Source organism: Coregonus lavaretus (assembly GCF_964263955.1).
Source record: "Coregonus lavaretus genome assembly, chromosome: 6".
Taxonomy (NCBI): domain Eukaryota; kingdom Metazoa; phylum Chordata; class Actinopteri; order Salmoniformes; family Salmonidae; genus Coregonus; species Coregonus lavaretus.
In genome coordinates this window covers 60,935,422-60,959,763 of record NC_139993.1, presented here as the reverse complement: position 1 = coordinate 60,959,763, position 24,342 = coordinate 60,935,422, and the positions used below count along the sequence as shown (strand labels likewise).

Below are 24,342 nucleotides of genomic sequence, written 5' to 3'. Positions count from 1 at the left end.
TTAGAAAATAACAGATATCGCTGTCTTAACCCTGTAAGTGTGACTCACGTTGGTCAAGCTGAGTTGACGGATGATGTAATCAGGACAGTGATCTTCTCTGTTCAGCTTCACAACAAACTCCTCAAAGATCTCTGCCTCTCTTTCAGGGGACGGCCAGTACTGGGCACACTTGTTCTACAGGGGAAATACGCCACAGAAACAGTCAAATGCCAGTTAAACATCATAGAAAAATATCTTCAGGGGACGAGCTGTCTTTTCCTCTGTTGTGTGGTTTGAGCTAGCTGTGGGTGTAATTGAAGGAAGCTCTGCTTTGCAAACCCAAGCAACATGCACACAAATGTGTTAAGCGTTTAAAACCCTCCTGTTGTCCTCGGGTCAAAATGACCTGCCACTGTGTTGAACCAACTTTTATTTTATTTATTTTATTTTTTGGATCATTTGTGAAAAGGAGGCAGAAAGTCTCATTGTTAACCAGGACAGTTGTACTATTATTTGCTTACCCTGTTCCCCTCCTCACAACGTGTTACCATGACGATGATAGAGGATTGTTGCTCCCAAACCATCCTCCAGAAATCCCCCACTGTCTCATCCTTGGGACCTACCACACACACAAGTGCCCACACATGCACACACACACACACACACACACACACACACACACACACACACACACACACACACGCACACACACACGCACACGCACACGCACACGCACACGCACACGCACACACACACACACACACACACACACGCACGGACACGCGCACGCACACACGCACACACACACACACACATGACATACACACACGTTGCAGAATAAAGATGCAAGGCCAATACAACACTACACGATTCAGTGTGTAAAGAGAATCATCCTCAACACTAAAAAATGGAAAAGCACTTCACCTTGAGCTGCGATGTACTTCTTAGACTCCTTGAAACCCTGTAATGAATGAGACACATAAACCCTGTAATGAAAGACAATTTGGCACAGCACACAATAGGTACAAAATAAGTTGGTATCATTACTAAATACTATGTACAGTAATCACTATGTAATTACTATTTTACCATGTAGGTAAATTATAAGATAACTTGAGGACTGTAAAAAGAGAATGACAAGTGTTCCTTACATCGATGAAGCTGGCGTTGATGTAGTCACAGCCAGTCTCTCCATTCCCAGTGGTCAGCTGGACACGGTTGTAGTCGTCTGATTGGACCGAGACATAAGGAAATAACATCACTGATCTGAGAGGAGCAGTGTTCATATAGGATCAGGTATTCTGCCATCAGACAGCAGGGTTCATATAGGATCAGGTGTTCTGCCTTGGGACAGCAGGGTTCATATAGGATCAGGTGTTCTGCCTTCAGACAGCAGTGTTCATATAGGATCAGGTGTTCTGCCTTGGGACAGCAGGGTTCATATAGGATCAGGTGTTCTGCCTTCAGACAGTAGTGTTCATATAGGATCAGGTATTCTGCCTTCAGACAGCAGGGTTCACGTAGGATCAGGTTCCACTTACACGGGAGGATGTCCACGTAGCGGTTCTTGGGCTGGTTGCAGGACTTCTTGGCTTCTCTGACCGTGTTGCGGCTGAAGATCCTGGGGATGCTCTGTAGGGAGAGATGGGATCTGTGAGCTGAATGGAGGAATCACTGGAGCTGAGGCGTTTGGGAAACATACAGTAAGTATCTACCCTAGAAAAAGACTCAACACATCATGAAAGGCAACAGTAAATCAATAGTAATTTAACGTTTCCATTTGATTTCTAACCTTCCTTTGTTTGTGTCTTTTCCTAAGTGGCTAAATCTGCTGATTGAGCAAGGGGTAGAGGAATTCTAACATTCACCTGGAACTCCTGAAGGAAAAGACGTCCCTCATCAGCGATTTTCCTCTTGTATGCGTCCAGAAGCACCTCAGATCCGATTGGCTCCACGGTCATCAGGTTCTCCTCATCACCTACGAAACACCAATCAGTGACAACACCCACATACAGGAAAAGGAAGAGATTGTATATTTTGAAAGGTTTTAATGGAGAGAGTTCAATGGGTAGAAGAGTCTTTAGTCTTACAACAGTCATAGGACATCTACTCATTCAAATGACGGAGTTCAGCAAGCTTGTGTCTCTATGCACTTAAAGTAGATGGCTCTGCTTAAGAGTGTCTCAATATGATCAAATTGGAAGAAACATTAACTTACTTGGCTGAATCAGCTCAAACCGTTCATCATTGTTGCTGTGGAAGAAACAGTAATATCAGAGACTCTCTTTCTTCCCAAAAAGGAGAGGATAGCATATCTACTGTACTGTTGTTGAGACACTGTTGAATACCATCCTCCACAGTATAATGTACAGCACTAAATAGCCAAACTAGAATGTATCTAACTAAGCTACTACCTACAAAGCTATCTCTTCAAATACAATCTGAAGGTAATCTAAAGCCTACTGTGGCATTCGAAGACCTGCCAGACAGGGACTGACTAAATACTTACTTGGACTTCTTGCGCTGCAGGACGTAGATCTTGTAGAGAACGAAGAGGAGAGCCAGAGACGTCAGGACGATGAGGAAGACCAGGAACCCAATCAGAGCTTTGTCATTGTCTGAAAACAGATGAGAAGGGTTTCCCATTACAACATGGTAAAGGGACATTTACTCAACAATAATGTCAACACTGAATGCAGTGTAGGGAGGAGGAGTGATAAACAGCTACTTTGTCATACATTTGATTAAAGTAATTATTTTGTTAATAGGAATCAGGGAAAGGTCATATTCATCCAAAGCGTATATATACGTTTAATCAATCTGACTTGAGTGTATCTATTGCAGGCTTCTGCATAAGATTCTGGAAATGTAAAAATACTTACAGCGAGTTCTAATTAGTTTTTCTATTGCTTTACTTTGGTGTTTCCCATTGTCTGTAAAGATCTGAAAAAAAGACATTACTACATAGTAAACCCACTGTGTAAACACAATATAGCGCCTCAATCCTGGTCCCCACAAACCCACTAGGTCATCAGGAACTCATCTACAGTGAGGGAAAAAAAGTATTTGATCCCCTGCTGATTTTGTACGTTTGCCCACTGACAAAGACATGATCAGTCTATAATTTTAATGGTAGGCTTATTTGAACAGTGAGAGACAGAATAACTATTAAAAAAATCCAGAAAGATGCATGTAAAAAATGTTATAAATTGATTTGCATTTTAATGAGGGAAATAAGTATTTGACCCCTCTGCAAAACATGACTTAGTACTTGGTGGCAAAACCCTTGTTGGCAATCACAGAGGTCAGACATTTCTTGTAGTTGGCCACCAGGTTTGCACACATCTCAGGAGGAATTTTGTCCCACTCCTCTTTGCAGATCTTCTCCAAGTCATTAAGGTTTCGAGCCTGATGTTTGGCAACTCGAACCTTCAGCTCCCTCCACAGATTTTCTATGGGATTAAGGTCTGGAGACTTGCTAGGCCACTCCAGGACCTTAATGTGCTTCTTCTTGAGCCACTCCTTTGTTGCCTTGGCCGTGTGTTTTGGGTCATTGTCATACTGGAATACCAATCCACGACCCATTTTCAATGCCCTGGCTGAGGGAAGGAGGTTCTCACCCAAGATTTTACAGTACATGGCCCCGTCCATCGTCCCTTTGATGCGGTGAAGTTGTCCTGTCCACTTAGCAGAAAAACATCCCCAAAGCATAATGTTTCCACCACCATGTTTGACGGTGGGGATGGTGTTCTTGGGGTCATAGGCAGCATTCCTCCTCCTCCAAACACGGCGAGTTGAGTTGATGCCAAAGAGCTCGATTTTACACCTCCAGGCTGTGTAAGTGCTATTTTAACAAGAAGGAGAGTGATGGAGTGCTGCATCAGATGACCTGGCCTCCACAATCCCCCGACCTCAACCCAATTGAGATGGTTTGGGATGAGTCGGACGGCAGAGTGAAGGAAAAGCAGCCAACAAGTGTTCAGCATATGTGGGAACTCCTTCAAGACTGTTGGAAAAGCATTCCAGGTGAAGCTGGTTGAGAGAATGCCAAGAGTGTGCAAAGTTGTCATCAAGGCAAAGGGTGGCTATTTGAAGAATCTCAAATATAAAAGATTTGTTTAACACTTTTTTGGTTACTACATGATTCCATATGTGTTATTTCATAGTTTTGATGTCTTCACTATTATTCTACAATGTAGAAAATAGTAAAAAAAAAAAAAGAAAAACCCTTGAATGAGTAGGTGTTCTAAAACTTTTGACCGGTAGTGTAGACCGTTTAATTCAGCAGTATCTAACTCTACAATATATTAAAGCATAGTCAATACATTAGGTTTAGCTGTATATAGCTGTATGGGTTTTGAAAAAAGTGAGTTTCAAATTCTTGAAATTCAAAAAACTTACCTTAACTTTGAATTCGGTTAAATAACTGAGGTCCTCAAATGTAAAAAAGCAATGTTTTGAGTATTTTTCTTCATGAACACCGCCAGTGATAGTTGCATTGTATGTCCCTTGATTTCCCTTCCACGGATTTGGGGATAATGGATGACATTTAATGGTAAAAGCATTATTCTGAGTCCAAGTCACAGTCAGGTCTTTGTTCACCCCCTCAGGTACTGTCAAACACAAACATAGGCAACAAATTACATTATGGTCATCCTGTCCACAGACACCAACAGATTACATTATGGTCATCCTGTCCACAGACACCAACAGATTACATTATGGTCATCCTGTCCACAGACACCAACAGATTACATTATGGTCATCCTGTCCACAGACACCAACAGATTACATTATGGTCATCCTGTCCACAGACACCAACAGATTACATTATGGTCATCCTGTCCACAGACACCAGCAGATTACATTATGGTCATCCTGTCCACAGACACCAACAGATTACATTATGGTCATCCTGTCTACAGACACCAACAGATTACATTATGGTCATCCTGTCCACAGACACCAACAGATTACATTATGGTCATCCTGTCCACAGACACCAACAGATTACATTATGGTCATCCTGTCCACAGACACCAACAGATTACATTATGGTCATCCTGTCCACAGACACCAACAGATTACATTATGGTCATCCTGTCCACAGACACCAACAGATTACATTATGGTCATCCTGTCCACAGACACCAGCAGATTACATTATGGTCATCCTGTCCACAGACACCAGCAGATTACATTATGGTCATCATGTCCACAGACACCAACAGATTACATTATGGTCATCCTGTCCACAGACACCAACAGATTACATTATGGTCATCCTGTCCACAGACACCAGCAGATTACATTATGGTCATCCTGTCCACAGACACCAACAGATTACATTATGGTCATCCTGTCCACAGACACCAACAGATTACATTATGGTCATCCTGTCCACAGACACCAGCAGACTGCATGTAGCTATCTCATGTACATATCATACTCTATTACTTTCTCAGAGATCACCGCAACATGTTTAGAAACATAGCTGCCATTTAACGCAGCGACTTCTTCGATAACTGCATAATCACATTTAATGCAGTGTCTTTGAAGTGTAGTTTAGTTCTTAATGTCTATGATTGATAAGGAATACAGTATGATGCACCTACTTCCAGGAGCAGTTTTGATTGTTGCTGTTTTGTTTTGAGATAAGGTGATGGTTTTATTCTTGTACTTCACTTGCTGTACACTGCAGTCATAGTCTGTGAATGCATCCAGGCCACCGATGACACATTTATGTTCTTTAGTTTCACTGCACTCTGGAAAGGAAGAAGAAATTAATAAAGAATTAACTATTTACCATCTCAACTAATGTTTTATATACATGTATTTATAATTAGCGGAAAATTAAGAAAAATATAAATGAAGAATGATCAATTTAATGTTATGGTCGAATATTTGTTTTGTTCATAGATAGGAATTTAGATTCTGTATCTTACTATGTTTTTGTTTCTTATCTTTACAGCAGTACTTGTATGTAAGGTGGTCCTTAAGGTGAGAGGATTGGCACTTCTTGGAGGACATGTTCAATTTCAGGCTGACGGAGCTATTTGTGGGTTCATCATTAGTTACGTTTATGTTCACATCTGTAGGATACAACAGTAGGAATTACACCGATATGCAAACTGTAGTGATATTCAACAGCATCAAATTGTTGTGTCGTGGCTGCTATTTTTAAAAAGATTTTAACATACCATTCGAAAACATACTAGCAGTGGTCGGACTGTAAAATAAAGTGGTACCAAATTCAATGTTGAACTTACCACACACAATCCAAAATGAAGTGGTATTTTCAATGCTTCTATTGCCGTGGTTAATACGTCCGGTACAAGTGTAATTTGTAAAAGGTTCCAACTGAGATAAATTCAAAGTCTTGTTGAGTTCTGATGGAGGGAAATAAGAAATTGATACATTTTAATCATCCATTTTTGTAGAACTATCTACTATACAGTATACTATAAATCTATTCTATAGAAAATATTAAATAAATAAATAGCGTCTTATCACATATATTAATGCGGATGATAGATACAGTTATTTATTCCCTTGCCCCCTCAGCACAGCATGACCTCCATAACCTCCAGCGTGGTTTTGATTCAATTCAAGAGTCCCTTACTGATCTTAAATTAGTGCTAAATGTTGACAAAACCAAGTTTATGTTGTTCTCTAGGTCTCATAAAATGTATAGTAAAGACCTGCGTACCTGCACCTTGAAAATGAGCCCAAATTGAGCAAGTCCCCCACTATAATTATTTAGGTATTTGGATTGACGACAGCTGTCCTTTAAAACGCACATTGAAAAACTGACAAAGACCCGGAGAATGAAGGTTGGCTTCCTATATAGAAATAAAATCCTGCCTCACTTTTGAAAATGGGAGGAAGATTGTTCAAGCATCGCTTCTACTGGTACTTACGGTGATATAATCTACATACATGCAGCAGCCTTTGTTTTAAAACCTTTAGATTCAGTCTATCACTCAGCCCTGTATTTTATCACTGGAGAAAATGTTTGTACACATCATTGCATTTTATACAGTTCTATTGTCTGACTACCAGAAAGGCCTAACATTGGCTACTATTTGTATATAAAGCACTTCTCCAGACACTCCCATACTACCTCACCTTACTTCTTAATTGGAAATCCAGTAATTATCAGACTCAAGACTGGATGGTTCTAGAGGTTCCACTAGTCTCCTCTGAGTTGGGGAAGACTGCATTTAGTTACAGTGCCCCTCGCTCCTGGAATGACCTACGGGTCACTTTAAAACTTGATTCTCTGGTCTCAAAAGGTCAGTTTAGGACTCTGATGAGGAACGTGTTAAATGCATCTGTTTTGACTGATGTATAGCTTGTGTCTATTGCTCCATTTTGAATGGAATGTAACTGATTTGTAATGTTGTAATTTTAATTTTGTAGAATTGTATTGAAATTATGATTCTTGAATTGTTGTTCTCAGGGCACGAAGCGGAAATGGGTTACCCTGGTTAAATAAAGGTTAAATAAAAATAAAATACAAAGATAGATCAATCTGATAAACATGATTTTGAAGTATATTTCTCTACTTACCCTGGCAGGTGTAATTAATGTATAGTGTCCCATTACAATTCACTGGCTTATTTGTCCACTGTATTTCTGCAGGAAACTTTGTTGGCGGTACCAGGTCAATTTTGTTGGCACGTAGGAAACTTTCTGTTAGAGAAATTAAACAATGAAACTTAATGATCTGGAAACAATAATAGTAACTTTATGATTATGCGGTCACAAAAAGTAAATAAAACTTCAAAAGAGGTACATCAACTTGATACAATAGAAAATTATTTGACAAATCTCTATTTTTCTGTTGTAAGGGTTTTCTTTTCCCTCATGGCATCACAGTTTGTAATTGTGCCTGAATGCAATATAACAGAATCAACCTACCGACTTGGATGGATTTTGTTTTGGTAAAGTTGGAGTTGGCACACATCTTTGGAGCAAAGGTTGCATTGACTACAGAGCAGAAGTCGTTCTTTCTTAGCTCAAAACATAGCGCATTGGATTTGTTTCTGCATGTGTGGGATTTGTCAACTTTCTTCTGAATTGCTTTGCTGACATCCCAGTCACTCAAATAGCAAATAGACCCCGGTATGCAGTCAATGTCTTCCTCAACGTCGTCTCTTTCTGCAAAGGAGTAACCACCAGAGCTATATGTAGAGGTGTTATCGTTCTATATCCACCATAGGACAACAGTTATCTTGAGTTATAAGCCTTCTAAAGAGGTTGTCTAAACTAATAGGAATCCCTTGGAATTTCAATTGTGGTTCTTTCTCATGATTGACAGTCTTGAATCCAAGGAGCACCATTTATTTATATTTATTTTTTACCCTTTTTTAAATATTTACTCTCTAACGTATGACATTGTGTGATTCCTGATGTACAGTTGAAGTCGGAAGTTCAAATACACCTTAGCCAAATACATTTAAACTCAGTTTTTCACAATTCCTGACATTTAATCCTAGTAAAAATTCCCTGTCTTCGGTCAGTTAGGATCACCACATTATTTTAAGAATGTGAAATGTCAGAATAATAGTGGAGAGAATGATTTATTTCAGCTTTTATTTATTTCTTTCATTTTTTTTTTTTTTTTTTTTTGTCATTTAGCAGACGCTCTTATCCAGAGCGACTTACAGGAGCAATTAGGGTTAAGTGCCTTGCTCAAGGGCACATCGACAGATTTTTCACCTAGTCGGCTCTGGGATTACAACCAGCGACCTTTCGGTTACTGGCACAACGCTCTTACCCACTAAGCTACCTGCCGCACACATTCCCAGTGTGGTCCTCTGTAGCTCAGCTGGTAGAGCACGGCGCTTGTAACGCCAAGGTAGTGGGTTCGATCCCCGGGACCACCCATACACAAAAAGAATTATGCACGCATGACTGTAAGTCGCTTTGGATAAAAGCGTCTGCTAAATGGCATATTATTATAAGTTTACATACACTCAATTAGCATTTGGTAGCATTGCCTTTAAATTGTTTCACTTGGGTCAAACGTTTCGGGTAGCCTTCCACAAGCTTCCCATAATAATTTGGGTGAATTTTGGCCCATTCCTCCTGACAGAGCTGAGTCAGGTTTGTAGGCACACACTTTTTCAGTTCTGCCTACAAATTGTCTATAGTATTGAGGTCAGGGCTTTGTGATGGCCACTCAAATACCTTGACTTTGTTGTCCTTAAGTCATTTTGCCACAACTTTGGAAGTATGCTTGGGGTCATTGTTCATTTGGAAGACCCATTTGCGACCAAGCTTTAATTTCCTGACTGATGTCTTGAGATGTTGCTTCAATATATCCACATAAATGTACTTCATCATGATGCCATCTATTTTGTGAAGTGCACCAATTCCTCCTGCAGCAAAGCACCCCCACAGCATGATGCTGCCACCCCTGTGCTTCACGGTTGGGATGGTGTTCTTCAGCTTGCAAGCTATCCCCTTTTTACTCCAAACATAACGATGGTCATTATGGCCAAACAGTTATATTTTTGTTTCATCAGACCAGAGGACATTTCTCCAAAAAGTTTGATCTTTGTCCCCATGTGCAGTTGCAAACCGTAGTCTGGCTTTTTTTATGTCGGTTTTGGAGCAGTGGCTTCTTCCTTGCTGATCGGCCTTTCAGGTTATGTGGATATAGGACTCGTTTTAATGTGGATATAGATACTTTTGTACCTGTTTGCTCCAGCATCTTCACAAGGTCCTTTGCTGTTGTTCTGGGATTGATTTGCACTTTTTGCACCAAAGTACGTTCATCTCTAGGAGACCGAACGCGTCTCCTTCCTGAGCGGTATGACGGCTGCGTGGTCCCATGGTGTTTATACTTGCGTACTATTGTTTGTACAGATTAACGTGGTACCTTCAGGCGTTTGGAAAATGAACCAGACTTGTGGAGGTCTACAATTTTTTTTCTGAGGTCTTGGCTGATATCTTTTGATTTTCCCATGATGTCAAGCAAAGAAGCACTGAGTTTGAAGGTAGTCCTTGAATTACATCCACAGGTACACCTCCAATTGACTCAAATGATGTCAATTAGCCTATCAGAAGCTTCTAAAGCCATGACATCATTTTCTGGAATTTTCTAAGCTGTTTAAAGGCACAGTCAACTTAGTGTATGTAAACTTCTGACCCACTGGAATTGTGATACAGTGAATTATAAGTGAAATAATCTGTCTGTAAACAATTGTTGGAAAAATTACTTGTGTCATGCACAAAGTAGATGTCCTAACCGACTTGCCAAAACTATAGTTTGTTAACAAGAAATTTGTGGAGTGGTTGAAAAACTAGTTTTAATGACTCCAACCTAAGTGTATGTAAACTTCCGACTTCAACTGTATCATTCAAACAGTGTAATGCTCAGTGTGTTTTACATACCCAATGTCCAAGTGGTCAGTGTGCTGTTTCCTTTGAGTTCACATTCAGGCTGAATCTTCGTTACTGTGTAGGTGCTGCAAGGCTTCAATGGCTTCACCTCAATAGTGGAGTTCACCGGTTGATGCCCAACAGTCATGTTTTGTCCTGATCCATCCTGGTACGATATGTTGTATGTGCCGGGGGTCAGGTTGCTTAAAACAATCTGAAAGCCATATTTGACAGGCTCGACTTTGTACGAACCTATAAGATTAATTGAAAATATTGATCATTATTTATTTATTTATCAATTCGGGTGAACTGTCCCTTTAAATCATGCATAGTCTTTTAGATTTCATCTCAAACCAAAGAATTGGAACTCACACTTTGTTGATGCTGGTGTAGTCTGGCTGACTGAAAGATGGAACAGACAGGTGAGAATCCTTGAGAACAACATTCCATTACATCACAACAGATTCCATTACAACATCACAACAGATTCCATTACAACATCATAACAGATTCCATTACAACATCACAACAGATTCCATTACAACATCACAACAGATTCCATTACAACATCACAACAGATTCCATTACAACATCACAACAGATTCCATTACAACATCACAACAGATTCCATTACAACATCACAACAGATTCCATTACAACATCATAACAGATTCCATTACAACATCACAACAGATTCCATTACAACATCACAACAGATTCCATTACAACATCACAACAGATTCCATTACAACATCACAACAGATTCCATTACAACATCACAACAGATTCCATTACAACATCATAACAGTAGGAGAAACATGATCTACTATCAATGGACACAACACAGCATCCCATGGAGGAGAGGCCAACCTGTGGGGATAACTGTAGTGGAAGTCGGGGTGCTTGCAGGTGAGGTTTGGTTGTGGATGGCTGAAGTGTTTGTAGGCAAGGCCTGGTTTTGAGAGGTGGAGTTTGTGGGCAAGGCCTGGGTTTGAGAGGTGGAGTTTGTGGGCAAGGCCTGGTTTTGAGAGGTGGAGTTTGTGGGCAAGGCCTGGGTTAGGTTGCGGGTGCCTGCAGGGTCAGAGGTGCTCGAGCCGCCAGTTGCTATAAAATAGAGAATGACACACTTTTTGATGTGAGACAAAGACAATAGATTTTACAGCACCAACAGACGTTAATGCAGGAGGTATACGTTACCGTTGGAGAGGGTTGCTTGGCCTGATGCCTGAGTAAGGTTGTTTGAGGTGGGGGTAAGCGAAGTGAGTGGAGGTGAGAGGGTGGTAGTGGTCGTCGTGGCGGTGGTGTTTGGAGTTAAGGGGCCTGATACACTCTCTGTGTATCCATATAATCTCAGTTAGACAAGAAATACAACATTTACACATGATGAAATCAGCTCCTGATAGTGCTCAATAGACCCAGCATGTCTCTATGCGAGATTATGCTTTGCAGGTTTACCTGTGGAGTCGTTTGCATTCTTGGTGGGTTGTTTGGGTGTAGAAAAGGGCGAGCTGCTTTTGTCTGTGGAAGTGTTTTCTGAGGAGAGTGGAGGCAGGAGAGAGGTGAGTGGATGGTTGGTTGGTTGGTTGGTTGGTTGGTTGGTTGGTTGGTTGGTTGGTTGGTTGACTGATTGAGGCTCAAAACTAAGATGCACTTGCTATTATACTGCACTTACCAAACCACGTTTCCTCCGTGACATAGACGGTGTGAGAGAGAGAAATCAAACATCTCACTGATATAAACGGAGGTAGCCTACACCTGGATACTCCAGTATAGTATTTACCTTGGTCAGCTACCAGTGAAGAATGGGTTGAGTTGGATGCTGTCTGAGAGTTTAAGATTGTGGTGAGAGTGCTTGGGGGTTTGGTGGTGATGGCTACTGTTGATGATGATGATGTTGTTGTTGCTGTGACGCCTTTAGTGAGAGAGTGAGAGTGAGAGTGAGAGGCTGAGATGAGGAGTTTACCCCCTAGAGCTAAATGTAGAACCATAGGATATCTATTGAGCTGGACACCTTGTTGCTGCCACTGAGCATTAATGTGAACAACACCCGGAATAATGCAATGGTCACCTTCAGATGTGGACAAATAATGACTGATTCTGGGGGTTAAAGACATTAATTAGAGAATAACTTTAAGACCAACTGACCTGCCAAACTTCGATCCTGCCGGCCTAAAAAAAAAAATGAGGAGAGAATTATCGTTTTGTCACTTTTACATTCACACATTTAAGTCATCATCAAGGACTTGTGGCCAATGTTACTGTCTAGCAATACATCAATCGGAGTAATTATTTATCTGAAATGAACTGCTATAAACGTCGACCAACATTGTATTTGGTCAGATTCATCAAGCACGTAACTTCCTCCAAGTCTTTACCCTGTATACCACAGTTGGCTGCTGAGGGGAGGACGGCTCATAACAATGGCTGGAACGGAGTCAATGGAATGGTATCAAACACATGGAAGCTCTGTGTTTGATGAGTTCGATACCATTCCATTAATTCCGTTCCAGCCATTACTATGAACTCATCCTCCCCAGTTAAGGTGCCACCAGCCTCCTGTGGTGTACACATTGACTTCCTTACTGCTCGTAGCTAGCCGGGCAGGAAAGGGCGTTGTTAGCAGTGGTGGTTTGTATGTGAGTGTGAGTGTGGCATAACCTGGTAGCCATGGTAACTCGGAGCAGAGCAAACACTATATTTCAGCTGCCGACCACAGTTTCCTGCTTCGCATCAAGCCCAGAGATGAGAGCCCAATCGGCTTCTGTTCTAACAACAGCAATCGTTCAGCTTCAGTTTTGTCACAACTGCAGATAAACAGTACGATATGTGACTATAATGCACACAGGTGTGAACGCATCAAGGCTCTTGACCATTTTAAATATATATTTATATATTTTTTTAATGTCACATGAGACAGGTGTGGAATGTGCCAGACCCAATTACACCTTTAAGGTCTAGTCTACTTTGAGATGATTTGAGCTGTTAACCTTTTGCTGTATTTCCTGTAACCCAAACCCTGAGCTTCTAAGACAAAACGCAAAAAAGCAGTGACTTAAAATGTTTACTTCCTCATTTCAACACATTTAGGTTGTCAAAATGTTTCATTATACACTTGCTTTGGTTTGACTTGACCTGCAAGTATTTTCCTACATAGGCCTCATACAAAATTACAGAGAAAGAAAGCATTTCGAAAGCACTTCGAGCTGTAGAAGTATTCAACCCAAAATAAACTGCTATTACATTGTGTTTCCCTTCCATTTTAACAGAGACCTACAACAGAAATGAGAATGTGACAGAGGCTGCTTGAACAATAATTAGACTTCAGGAAGTGGTTTTTTCTCAACCCTGGTTTCTGTGTTTTAGTGTTTTTGGAGGGAGATGTGTGCACCCTGCACTGACATTTTACCGGTCCGCACGCCCAATGAAAACCTGGGTAGATGCTGCTATTGTGACTGGCTGGGGATTCTTTTTTTTACTTTTTCACACTACTACACCTCCTTAGTATTGAAAGGTGTTACTCTCAGTTTGTGAGTATGTAACTGAGGTAGTGGGTGAACTGACAACCAATGGTTCCTTGCCACCAGTGAGTCTGTTATCAAAGTCTGATTGCAGAAGTGAAATGTCTTCACACATCCAGTGTAGGTTGTTTGAAGTTGCGTTTGAGACGTGCAACGTAAGAACAGATCTACCATCAAGAGGAAGCTATGTGTTGAAAGAATGAAAAACAGCTTCTATCTCAAGGCCATCACTGTTAAATAGCCATCACTAGCACATTAGAGGCTGCTGCTGCCTATTGAAATCAATGGCCAGTTTAAGAAATGGAACACTAGTCACTTTAATAATGTTTACATATCTTGCACTACTCATCTCATATGTATGTTCTGTATTCTATAATATTCTACTGTATCTTAGTCCATGCCGCTCTGTCATTGCTTGTCCATATATGTATATATTCTTAAATTCCATTCCTTACTTAGATTTGTGTGTATTGGGTATATGTTGTGAAATTGATTTGTGTGTATTAGGTATATGTTGTGAAATTGATTTGTGTGTATTGGGTATATGTTGTGAAATTGATTTGTGTGTATTGGGTATATGTTGTGAAATTGATTTGTGTGTATTGGGTATATGTTGTGAAATTGATTTGTGTGTATTGGGTATATGTTGTGAAATTGATTTGTGTGTATTGGGTATATGTTGTGAAATTGTTAGATATTACTTGTTAGATATTACTGTACCGTCGGAGCTAGAAGCACAAGCATTTCGCTATACCCGCAATAACATCTGCTAACACGTGTATGTGACAAATAATATTTGATTCGTTTATTTAATGGAGACCTGGTTGCTATGTACTTTGCATGGTGGCTCGTTCTCATCAATGGTAAAATGGCAGAGGCGAGGTGTGAAAACACAACAAAATGTGGAAAAAGTCCAAGGGGTGTGAAAACTTTCTTCTGAAATTATTCACACCCCTGTATATATACATCTAATAACAGGGCCTTCAGAAAGTTTTCACACCCTTTGATTTGTTCCAAATTATGTTGTGTTACAGCCTGAATTTAAAATTGATTTTGTGTCACCTGGCCTACACACAATACCCCATAATGTAAAAGTGGAATTAATAACAAATGAAAAGTTTAAAATGTCTTTACTCAATAAGTATTCAACCGCTTTGTTATGGCAAGCCTAAATAAATTCAGGAGTAAAAATGTGCTTAATAAGTCACATAAAAAGTTGCATGGACCCACTATGTTTACAATCATAGCGTTTAACATGATTTTGTTATGACTACCTCATCTCTGTACCCCACACATACAATTATCTGTAAGGTCCCTCAGTTGAGCAGTGAATTTCAAACACAGATTCAACCACAAAAAAACAGGGAGGTTTTCCAATGGCTCGCAAAGAAGGGCACCTATTGGTAGATGGATTTTTAAAAAGCAGACATTGAATATCCCTTTGAGCATGGTGAAGTTATTAATTACACTTTGGATGGTGTATCAATACACCCAGTCACTACAGATATACTGTACATGCATCCTTCCTAACTCAGTTGCCAGAGAGGAAGGAAACCGCTCAGGGATTTCACCAATGGTGACTCTGAAACAGTTACAGAGTTTAATGGATGCGATAGGAGAAATCTGAAGATGGATCAACAACATTGTAGTTACTCCACAATACTAACCTAAATGACAGAGTGAAAAGAAGGAAGCCTGTACAGAATACAAATATTCCAAAACATGCATCCTGTTTGCAAAAAGGCACTAAAGTAAAACTGCCAAAAATTTGACAAAGAAATTAACCTTATGTCCTGATCACAAAGTATTATGTTTGTGGCAAATCCAACACAACACATCACTGAGTATGATTATGTTAAACACTATTATTGCACAGAGTGATTCCATGCAACTTATTAAGCAAATATTTACTCCTGAACTTATTTAGGCTTGCCATAACAAAGGGGTGGAATACTTATTGACTGAAGACATTCACATTCCACATTATTGGGGTATTGTGTGTGAATACATTTCGTTACGTTACAGCCTTATTCTAACATTTATTAAATTGCTTTTTTCCCCTCATCAATCTACACACAATACCCCATAATGACAACGCAAAAACAGGTTTTTAGAAATTTCTTCAAATGTATTAAAAATAAAAAAAACTCACATTTACATAAGTATTCAGACCATTTACTCAGTACTTTGTTGAAGCACCTTTGGCAGCGATTACAGCCTTATTCTAAAACGGATTTAAAAAAAGAAAATCTCATCAATCTACACCCAATACCCCAGAATGACAAAGCGAATACAGGTTTTTAGAAATGTTTGCAAAATTATACAAAATAAATATTCAGACCCTTTGCTATGAGACTCGAAATTTAGCTCAGGTGCATCCTGTTTCCATTGATCATGCTTGAGATGTTTCTACAACTTGATTGGAGTCCTCCTGTGGTAAATTCAATTGAATGGACATGATTTGGAAAGGCACACACCTGTCTATATAAGGTCCCACAGTTGACAGCACTTCAGAGCAAAAACCAAGCCATGAGGTCGAAGGAATTGTCCGTAGAGCTCTGAGAGAGGATTGTGTCGAGGGACAGATCTGGGGAAGGGTACCAAAAAATGTCTGCAGCATTGAAGGTCCCCAAGAATACAGTGGCCTCCATCATTCTTAAATGCAAGAAGTTTGGAACCACCAAGACTCTACCTAGAGCTGGCCGCCGGGCCAAACTGAGCAATCGGGGGAGAAGGGCCTTGGTCAGGGAGGTGAGCAAGAACCCGATGGTCACTCTGACAGAGCTCTAGAGTTCCTCTGTGGAGATGGGAGAACCTTCCAGAAGGACAACCATCCCTACAGCACTCCACCAATCAGGCCTTTATGGTAGAGTGGCCAGACGGAAGCCACTCCTCAGTAAAATACACATGACAGCCCACTTGGAGTTTGCACCTAAAGGACTCAGACCATGAGAAACAAGATTCTCTGGTCTGATGAAACCAAGATTGAACTCTTTGGCCTGAATGCCAAGTGTCACATCTAGAGGAAACCTGGCACCATCTCTATGGTGAAGCATGGTGGTGGCAGCATCATGCTGTGGGGATGTTTTTCAGCGACAGGGACTGGTAGACTTTTAAAAATTAAAATGGTATTTTAATTGTATTTAACCTTTATTTAACTAGGCAAGTCAGTTAAGAACAAATTCTTAGTTATAATGACGGCCTACCCCCCTAGTCAGGATCGAGGGAAAGATGAATGGAGCAAAGTACAAAGTATCCTTGATGAAAACCTGCTCCAGAGCGCTCGGGACCTTAGACTGGGGCGAAGGTTCACCTTCCAACAGGACAACAACTCTAAGCACACTGCCAAGACAACGCAGGAGTGGCTTCGGGAGAAGTTTCTCAATGTCCTTGAGTGGCCCAGCCAGAACCCGGACTTGAACCCGATCAATCTCCGGAGAGACCTGAAAATAGCTGTGCAGCGACACTCCCCATCAAACCTGACAGAGCTTGAGAGGATCTGCAGAGAAGAATGGGAGAAACTCCCCAAATACAGGTGTGCCAAGCTTGTAGTGTCATACCCAAGAAGACTCGAGGCTGTAATTGCTGTCAAAGGTGCTTCAACAAAGTACTGAGTGAAGGGTCTGAATACTTATGTAAATGTCATATTTTCAGTTTTTTATTTTGAATGCATTTGCAAACATTTCTAAAAACCAGTTTTTGCTTTGTCATTATGGGGTATTGTGTGTAGATTGATGAGGGGGAAAAAAAAGTGAATCAATTTTAGAATAAGGCTGTAACGTAACAAAATGTGGAAAACGTCAAGGGGTCTGAATACTTTCCGACTGCACTGAATGCTTCAGAACCAAAAAGTTTCACGTCTTGATTGTTGACCATTGACTAGTCATCAGTATTGGCGCGCAAAGGTGAGTGCCCATATCCAGATCAGTAACTGTAAATAACTTCTTTAATTTCCTCCAGTTTTGCAAGCAGGCAATCTACTATGGAACAATAGGCTACCTGGCGATTTGATTGATCATTTTCATATTTCAGATAAGCCTAGTTTGGGTGCCTAGTGACTCACAAGTTTTGTACCACTCCTTTTTTGGGGTTGCGGGTCAAAAAAGTTAGCCAACCACTGGGATACATGATAATGGCAACAAATAGAGTAGGGTTGGATATAGTAATGGTAGGCTACGGTATTACTTAATTTTCTATTTTGACTAATTGTATTGGTCATTGTTAATAAGTGCAGCATTTACTCCAGTTCAAAATAGTTTTGCAAAATGCTTTACTCCTCAGATGGTGCTGCTTTCCCCTCTTCTTCTAATAATTGCTAAATGAGTCTGTTACCATGGTTGCCGTAATGTTTCTTTTTTTAGTTTGAGCACATGCCCCCCCAAAAGGTCTGCACAGACTTGCTCTCTCTTTGTCTCTCTCTCTAAAATTTACATTTACAGATAAGATGTCCTTCTGCTAAGCCTCACCCCCCTCATCACCACATCCTCCTCTCCTCCCTGAAACGTTGTTTTAATCATACAGCTCTGTGAACATTTCAACACCACTTCTTCATTTCAAAGGCTTCTGCTTTTCTCAAGTAATTTTCTTAAATTCCATCTCAGCCAGGGCCGGCCCGCTCATTAGGCAGGGTTAGGCCTCCGCTTATGGTGGCAGATTGACCAGTGGCATAAGGGCTTTTTAGGTGAGCGTTGATGCCGCCCTGTGATAAGCAGTATCCACTTTGTCAGTGGCAGGGGCGCAAAATATTTTGCTTGTCCACTCCCAGCGCGCCTCTCCAGGTTGCTGTTGGAGAGATGCATCGCTGCGGCGCTCCACCAACGTTCCGTCAAAAAAATTGCCTAACATTTATCATGTAGCAGACATAGTATACGGTAGAAATAGTATGTGGCCTTTTCTGTAGCCTACAGGCTGGAGATAAAATGTATGACAATGTAATGAGACAGACACTTTTTACATCATGCAAGTTTCACCGATCAAATAGCCTAACCTAAATGGTGCCCAATCAAATAAAAAATGTGCTGTCATGTTAACAAACAACATATCATTAAAAAAAATGGGCAATATGGAATGGACAATCACAACTGTTGTCCAGGAGTTACACCCCATTGTCATGATCAGTGGTTTCAAGTTTGTATCCGTACATTTTTGACAAGCTGATCATAGCGAAAAAGAAAATACTGTGTAAACACATTGCAAATAGGCTCACGATAACTCCAGATAAAGTTGGGTAGCTGATATTCATAGCTTAAATAGCCAAATTGATTAGTCACAGGAATCAGGATTAATGAAGCCAATGCGACGGCCTGATTAACAAAATGGTGGGCCTACCACATGGATGGGCAGTCATAAAATTCCATCATGGCCGACATGGTAGGCTACACCCCAGTAAGCACGAGCCGATGTCTTTTTGACTTTTTTTTGGTGTTTTACCAACAGTACGCTTACCACATAGATGGGCATTCATAAAATTCTATTTCAGGTAACACTGTAGGCTACACCTCAGTAAGCACGGGCCGACGCCTTTTTGTTATTTTGTTTTTAAATTTTGTCCCCAATTGGTAGTTACAGTCTTGTCACATCGCGATGCGGTGCCTTAGACCACTGCGCCACTCGGGAGGCCGACGCCTTTTGGACGTCTATTTTTGGTGCAGTTCGGACCGGCCTGAGTTCCACATCCTCGGACAATGGTTTTTGGTCCGGTCAAAGATGAGCCATATTATTTCAACATCCGGGAAATACATATTTTCAACATCCGGAAAATAAGTATTTTCAACTTTAATTCAGAGCCTGATTTCAACATCCTGGAAAATATGTATTTTAAACGTACAGAAAACACATATTTTCACCTTTCATTGAGAACCTAAATTGAACGTAACTTCAACGTCTGGGAAATACGTATTTTAGACCTCTTTTCAACTTAGTTTTGCTTACTGGGACTATTCTAGTTTTGCCGGTGCCTTTTTTGGTCAAGTCTAGGGTGGCAGAACGGAAGAACCGGCCCTGATCTCAGCTATAGCTATACCAGGAAGTGCAGACAGGCCGCTCAAAATGGAACACGGAAGTGGTTGAGCTGTGATCTGTCTGAAAAGAACCCCACATCTAAACTCTATGTGTCTTACTGCAGTTGGTAGAAGTACATTCTACATTCAGAACTTTCACATGTATTGGAGATCCATGCTAAATGTACACAAACAACGCTGCACTTTTTCACACGGAGCAAGAGGTTTTGGATGTAGCATTGTTCGCACAGTGAAAGGCAGGTATTAGCTTCAGATTATTACTTAGATGTTAAGTCCCTGATCTAGATAGATATCCAATCAGTGAAAGCATTTCAGTGGACCAAGTTAAGAGTAAAAACTTGACTAATCACTAATCAGGCGTGTCCTTTCTCTGAGGGGAACATGAGGGGACCAACTCACCTTACTCCTCTTTAAAAGTTAGTCCTCCAGGTAACGCCCACCCAGACAGTTTAGAAGGACAATCTCAGAGTTACTCTATTCCAATTCAGTGTTAACAGTCAACCCTAACAAAGATATTGCATTTCGAATGGTCTGAAAAAAGTATACCATATCCTGCTTCAACCACAGCCCTTTATCACTCTCTCAAAAATGATTGATCCACTGTCAACATTACAAATGCCTGTAGAAAAATGCCTCAAGTAAATTTGATTTATCAACATTGTTATGTGCACTCTTGCACCCTTTGAGTGACCGCATCAGTATACATTTTCTAAAACAATCACCATATTCTTTATTGGTGAATTTAGGCCCCACAGCCCTGTCCCCATTAAAGGGATAACACCCCTCCCATGAACCCCATCCCCTGGGTATCATACTGTACTTACATATGAGCCCAGCCCATAGCAGCAGGATCTTCAGTCCATAGAGACCTGCCATATCCAGGAGCGACGATCACTCTACCCAGAGACCATACGCTCTAAAGGGAACACCAAAAGAAACCCTTACAATTTATCCGTCTTATTTTCAACAAAACAAAACAAAAATAAGTTGAAATTGTGTGTATTTGTCTTTACGTATGTCTTCCCTCCGGTCTTATCAGCGGACACAGCTTCCTGAATGTGTTCCCCTCACCCTAAACCTCGCCTCTGGTCCCTCAGCGCTTCGTGACAAGTGATGTCACAGCTAGCTGAGACTCTGTACTTTACCTTATTTTACAGGAAGTCCCATTCAATCTACGCCACAGATCTCCTTCCCTCCACTTCTGCTCTTTCCTCTAAGACACACAGCATCAGATACGCACAAAATACATATGTTTGTTAGTGCAGGCTGGCTTTAAGTGTGTTTAGACATTTGACTGATCTTCAGAGAAGGAGGGCATGGTCTCCCAACTGGTATATTTAATCAATAAGGCACGAGGGGGTGTGGTATATGGCTAATATACCACGGCTAAGAGCTGTTCTTATGCATGACACAACGCGGAGTGCCTGGACACGGCCCTTAGCCGTGGTATATTGGCCATATACCACAAACCCCTGAGGTGCCTTATTGCTATTATAAACTGGTTACCAACGTAATTAGAGCAGCACAAATACATGTTTTGTCATACCCGTGGTATACGGTCTGATATACCACAGCTGTCAGCCAATCAGCATTAAAGGCTCGAACCACCCAGTTTATAACATATATTATATATTTGCTCAGTGTGTTTTCACACAAAAACAATTATTACGGATGCATAATGTTTTTTACATTTCAACTCTGTTGGCCTGTTGTGCTTTATCTTTGCTGAACGTGTGGGTAGTTATACACTGGGGACATTGGGGTCTGTGACACATTATGAAACCTGTTGTGGTTTCAGCATTTTCCCTCTTCATCTGACTCCTCCCCAGTAGTTGAAAAGAAAAGTGCTCACATACTAGACCTCCATCGCTACTTCCTGCATTGGTCTCTCTCTCTCTCTCTCTCTCTCTCTCTCTCTCTCTCTCTCTCTCTCTCTCTCTCTCTCTCTCTCTCTCTCTCTCTCTCTCTCTCTCTCTCTCTCTCTCTCTCTCTCTCTCTCTCTCTCTCTCTCTCTCTCTCTCTCTCTCTCTCTCTCTCTCTCTCTCTCTCTCTCTCTCTCTCTCTCTCTCTCTCCTCTCTTTCCTCTCTCTCTCTCTCTCTCTCTCTCTCTCCTCTCTCTCCTCTCTCCTCTCTCTCTCTCTCTCTCTCTCTCTCTCTCTCTCTCCTCTCTCTCTCTCTCTCTCTCTCTCTCTCTCAATTCAATTCAATTTCAATTTAAGGGCTTTATTGTTATGGGAAACGTGTGTTAACATTGCCAAAGCAAGTGAAGTAGATAGTAAACAAAAGTGAAATAAACAATAAATATTAACAGTAAACATTACACTCAGAAGTTTCAAAAGAATAAAGACATTTCAAATGTCATATTATGTATATATACAGTGTTGTAACAATGTGCAAATAGTTAAAGTACAAATGGGAAAATAAATAAACATAAATATGGGTTGTATTTACAATGGTGTTTGATCTTCACTGGTTGCCCTTTTCTTGTGGCAACAGGTCACAAATCTTGCAGCTGTGATGGCACACTGTGGTTTTTCACCCAGTAGATAAGGGAGTTTATCAAAATTGGGTTTGTTTTCTAATTCTTTGTGGATCGCTGTAATCTGAGGGAAATATGTGTCTCTAATATGGTCATACATTTGGCAGGAGGTTAGGAAGTGCAGCTCAGTTTCCACCTCATTTTGTGGGCAGTGTGCACATAGCCTGTCTTCTCTTGAGAGCCAGGTCTGCCTACGGCGGCCTTTCTCAATAGCAAGGCTATGCTCACTGAGTCTGTACATAGTCAAAGCTTTCCTTAAGTTTGGGTCAGTCACAGTGGTCAGGTATTCTGCCACTGTGTACTCTCTGTTTAGGGCCAAATAGCATTCTAGTTTGCTCTGTTTTTTTGTTTGTTCTTTCCAATGTGTCAAGTAATTCTCTTTTTGTTTTCTCATGATTTGGTTGGGTCTAGTTGTGTTGTTGTTGTTGTTGTCCTGGGGCTGTGTGGGGTATGTTTGTGTTTGTGAACAGAGCCCCAGGACAAGCTTACTTAGGGGACTCTTCTCCAAGTTCATCTCTCTGTAGGTGATGGCTTTGTTATGGAAGGTTTGGGAATCGCTTCCTTTTAAGTGGTTATAGAATTTAACGGCTCTTTTCTGGATTTTGATAATTAGCGGGTATTGGCCTAATTCTGCTCTGCATGCATTATTTGGTGTTTTACGTTGTACACGGAGGATGTTTTTGCAGAATTCTGCATGCAGAGTCTCAATTTGGTGTTTGTCCCATTTTGTGAATTCTTTGTTGGTGAGCGGACCCCAGACCTCAGAACCATAAAAGGCAATGGGTTCTATAACTGATTCAAGTATTTTTAGCCAGATCCTAATTGGTATGTCAAATGTTATGTTCCTTTTGATGGCATAGAAGGCCCTTCTTGCCTTGTCTCTCAGATCGTTCACAGCTTTGTGGAAGTTACCTGTGGCGCTGATGTTTAGGCCGAGGTATGTATAGTTTTTTGTGTGCTCTAGGGCAACGGTGTCTAGATGGAATTTGTTTTTGTGGTCCTGGCAACTGGACCTTTTTTGGAACACCATTATTTTTGTCTTACTGAGATTTACTGTCAGGGCCCAGGTCTGACAGAATCTGTGCAGAAGATCTAGGTGCTGCTGTAGGCCCTCCTTGGTTGGTGACAGAAGCACCAGATCGTCAGCAAACAGAAGACATTTGACTTCAGATTCTAGTAGGGTGAGGCCGGGTGCTGCAGACTGTTCTAGTGCCCTCGCCAATTCGTTGATATATATGTTGAAGAGGGTGGGGCTTAAACTGCATCCCTGTCTCACCCCACGGCCCTGTGGAAAGAAATGTGTGTGTTTTTTGTCAATTTTAACCGCACACTTGTTGTTTGTGTACATTGATTTTATAATGTCGTATGTTTTTCCCCCAACCCCACTTTCCATCAATTTGTATAGCAGACTCTCATACCAAATTGAGTCAAAAGCTTTTTTGAAATCAACAAAGCATGAGAAGACTTTGCCTTTGTTTTGGTTTGTTTGTTTGTCAATTAGGGTGTGCAGGGTGAATACGTGGTCTGTCGTACAGTAATTTGGTAAAAAGCCAATTTGACATTTGCTCAGTACATTGTTTTCACTGAGGAAATGAACTAGTCTGCTGTTAATGATAATGCAGAGGATTTTCCCAAGGTTGCTGTTGACGCATATCCCACGGTAGTTATTGGGGTCAAATTTGTCTCCACTTTTGTGGATTGGGGTGATCAGTCCTTGGTTCCAGATATTGGGGAAGATGCCAGAGCTAAGGATGATGTTAAAGAGTTCAAGCATAGCTAATTGAAATTTGTGGTCTGTATATTTTATTATTTCATTGAGGATACCATCTCTCTCTCTCTCTCTCCTCTCTCTCATTTATGAAACGCATGACTATCTTTAAGTCAAGTTAATCTC

The 24,342-nt window shown here is 40.9% G+C and overlaps 1 protein-coding gene across 7 annotated transcripts in view; it reads right to left on the bottom strand.

The window, feature by feature from the left end:
* The window catches only part of ptprc (protein tyrosine phosphatase receptor type C), a 30,483-nt gene extending 9,400 nt beyond the window's left edge, over positions 1–21,083 (bottom strand). Inside the window, exons 1-24 of one of the 7 annotated variants that reach the window (XM_084163366.1) lie at positions 20,923–21,083; positions 20,734–20,825; positions 12,517–12,540; positions 12,152–12,283; positions 11,827–11,904; positions 11,569–11,703; positions 11,242–11,475; positions 10,744–10,773; positions 10,384–10,623; positions 7,903–8,142; positions 7,552–7,674; positions 6,249–6,368; positions 5,925–6,071; positions 5,595–5,744; positions 4,381–4,592; positions 2,862–2,922; positions 2,489–2,597; positions 2,198–2,232; positions 1,848–1,957; positions 1,521–1,611; positions 1,131–1,207; positions 904–940; positions 501–598; positions 49–174 (exon numbers count right to left, since the gene is read on the bottom strand). In XM_084163366.1, coding sequence (XP_084019492.1) covers positions 49–174; positions 501–598; positions 904–940; positions 1,131–1,207; positions 1,521–1,611; positions 1,848–1,957; positions 2,198–2,232; positions 2,489–2,597; positions 2,862–2,922; positions 4,381–4,592; positions 5,595–5,744; positions 5,925–6,071; positions 6,249–6,368; positions 7,552–7,674; positions 7,903–8,142; positions 10,384–10,623; positions 10,744–10,773; positions 11,242–11,475; positions 11,569–11,703; positions 11,827–11,904; positions 12,152–12,283; positions 12,517–12,540; positions 20,734–20,785 — 2,661 coding nt within the window. In that variant the 5' untranslated portion in view covers positions 20,786–20,825; positions 20,923–21,083. The remainder of the gene's footprint in view (positions 1–48; positions 175–500; positions 599–903; positions 941–1,130; positions 1,208–1,520; positions 1,612–1,847; positions 1,958–2,197; positions 2,233–2,488; positions 2,598–2,861; positions 2,923–4,380; positions 4,593–5,594; positions 5,745–5,924; positions 6,072–6,248; positions 6,369–7,551; positions 7,675–7,902; positions 8,143–10,383; positions 10,624–10,743; positions 10,774–11,241; positions 11,476–11,568; positions 11,704–11,826; positions 11,905–12,151; positions 12,284–12,516; positions 12,541–20,733; positions 20,826–20,922) is intronic. The other 6 variants (XM_084163367.1, XM_084163370.1, XM_084163369.1 and 3 more) reach the window with 6 other exon arrangements.
* Positions 21,084–24,342: the final 3,259 nt, after the last annotated feature.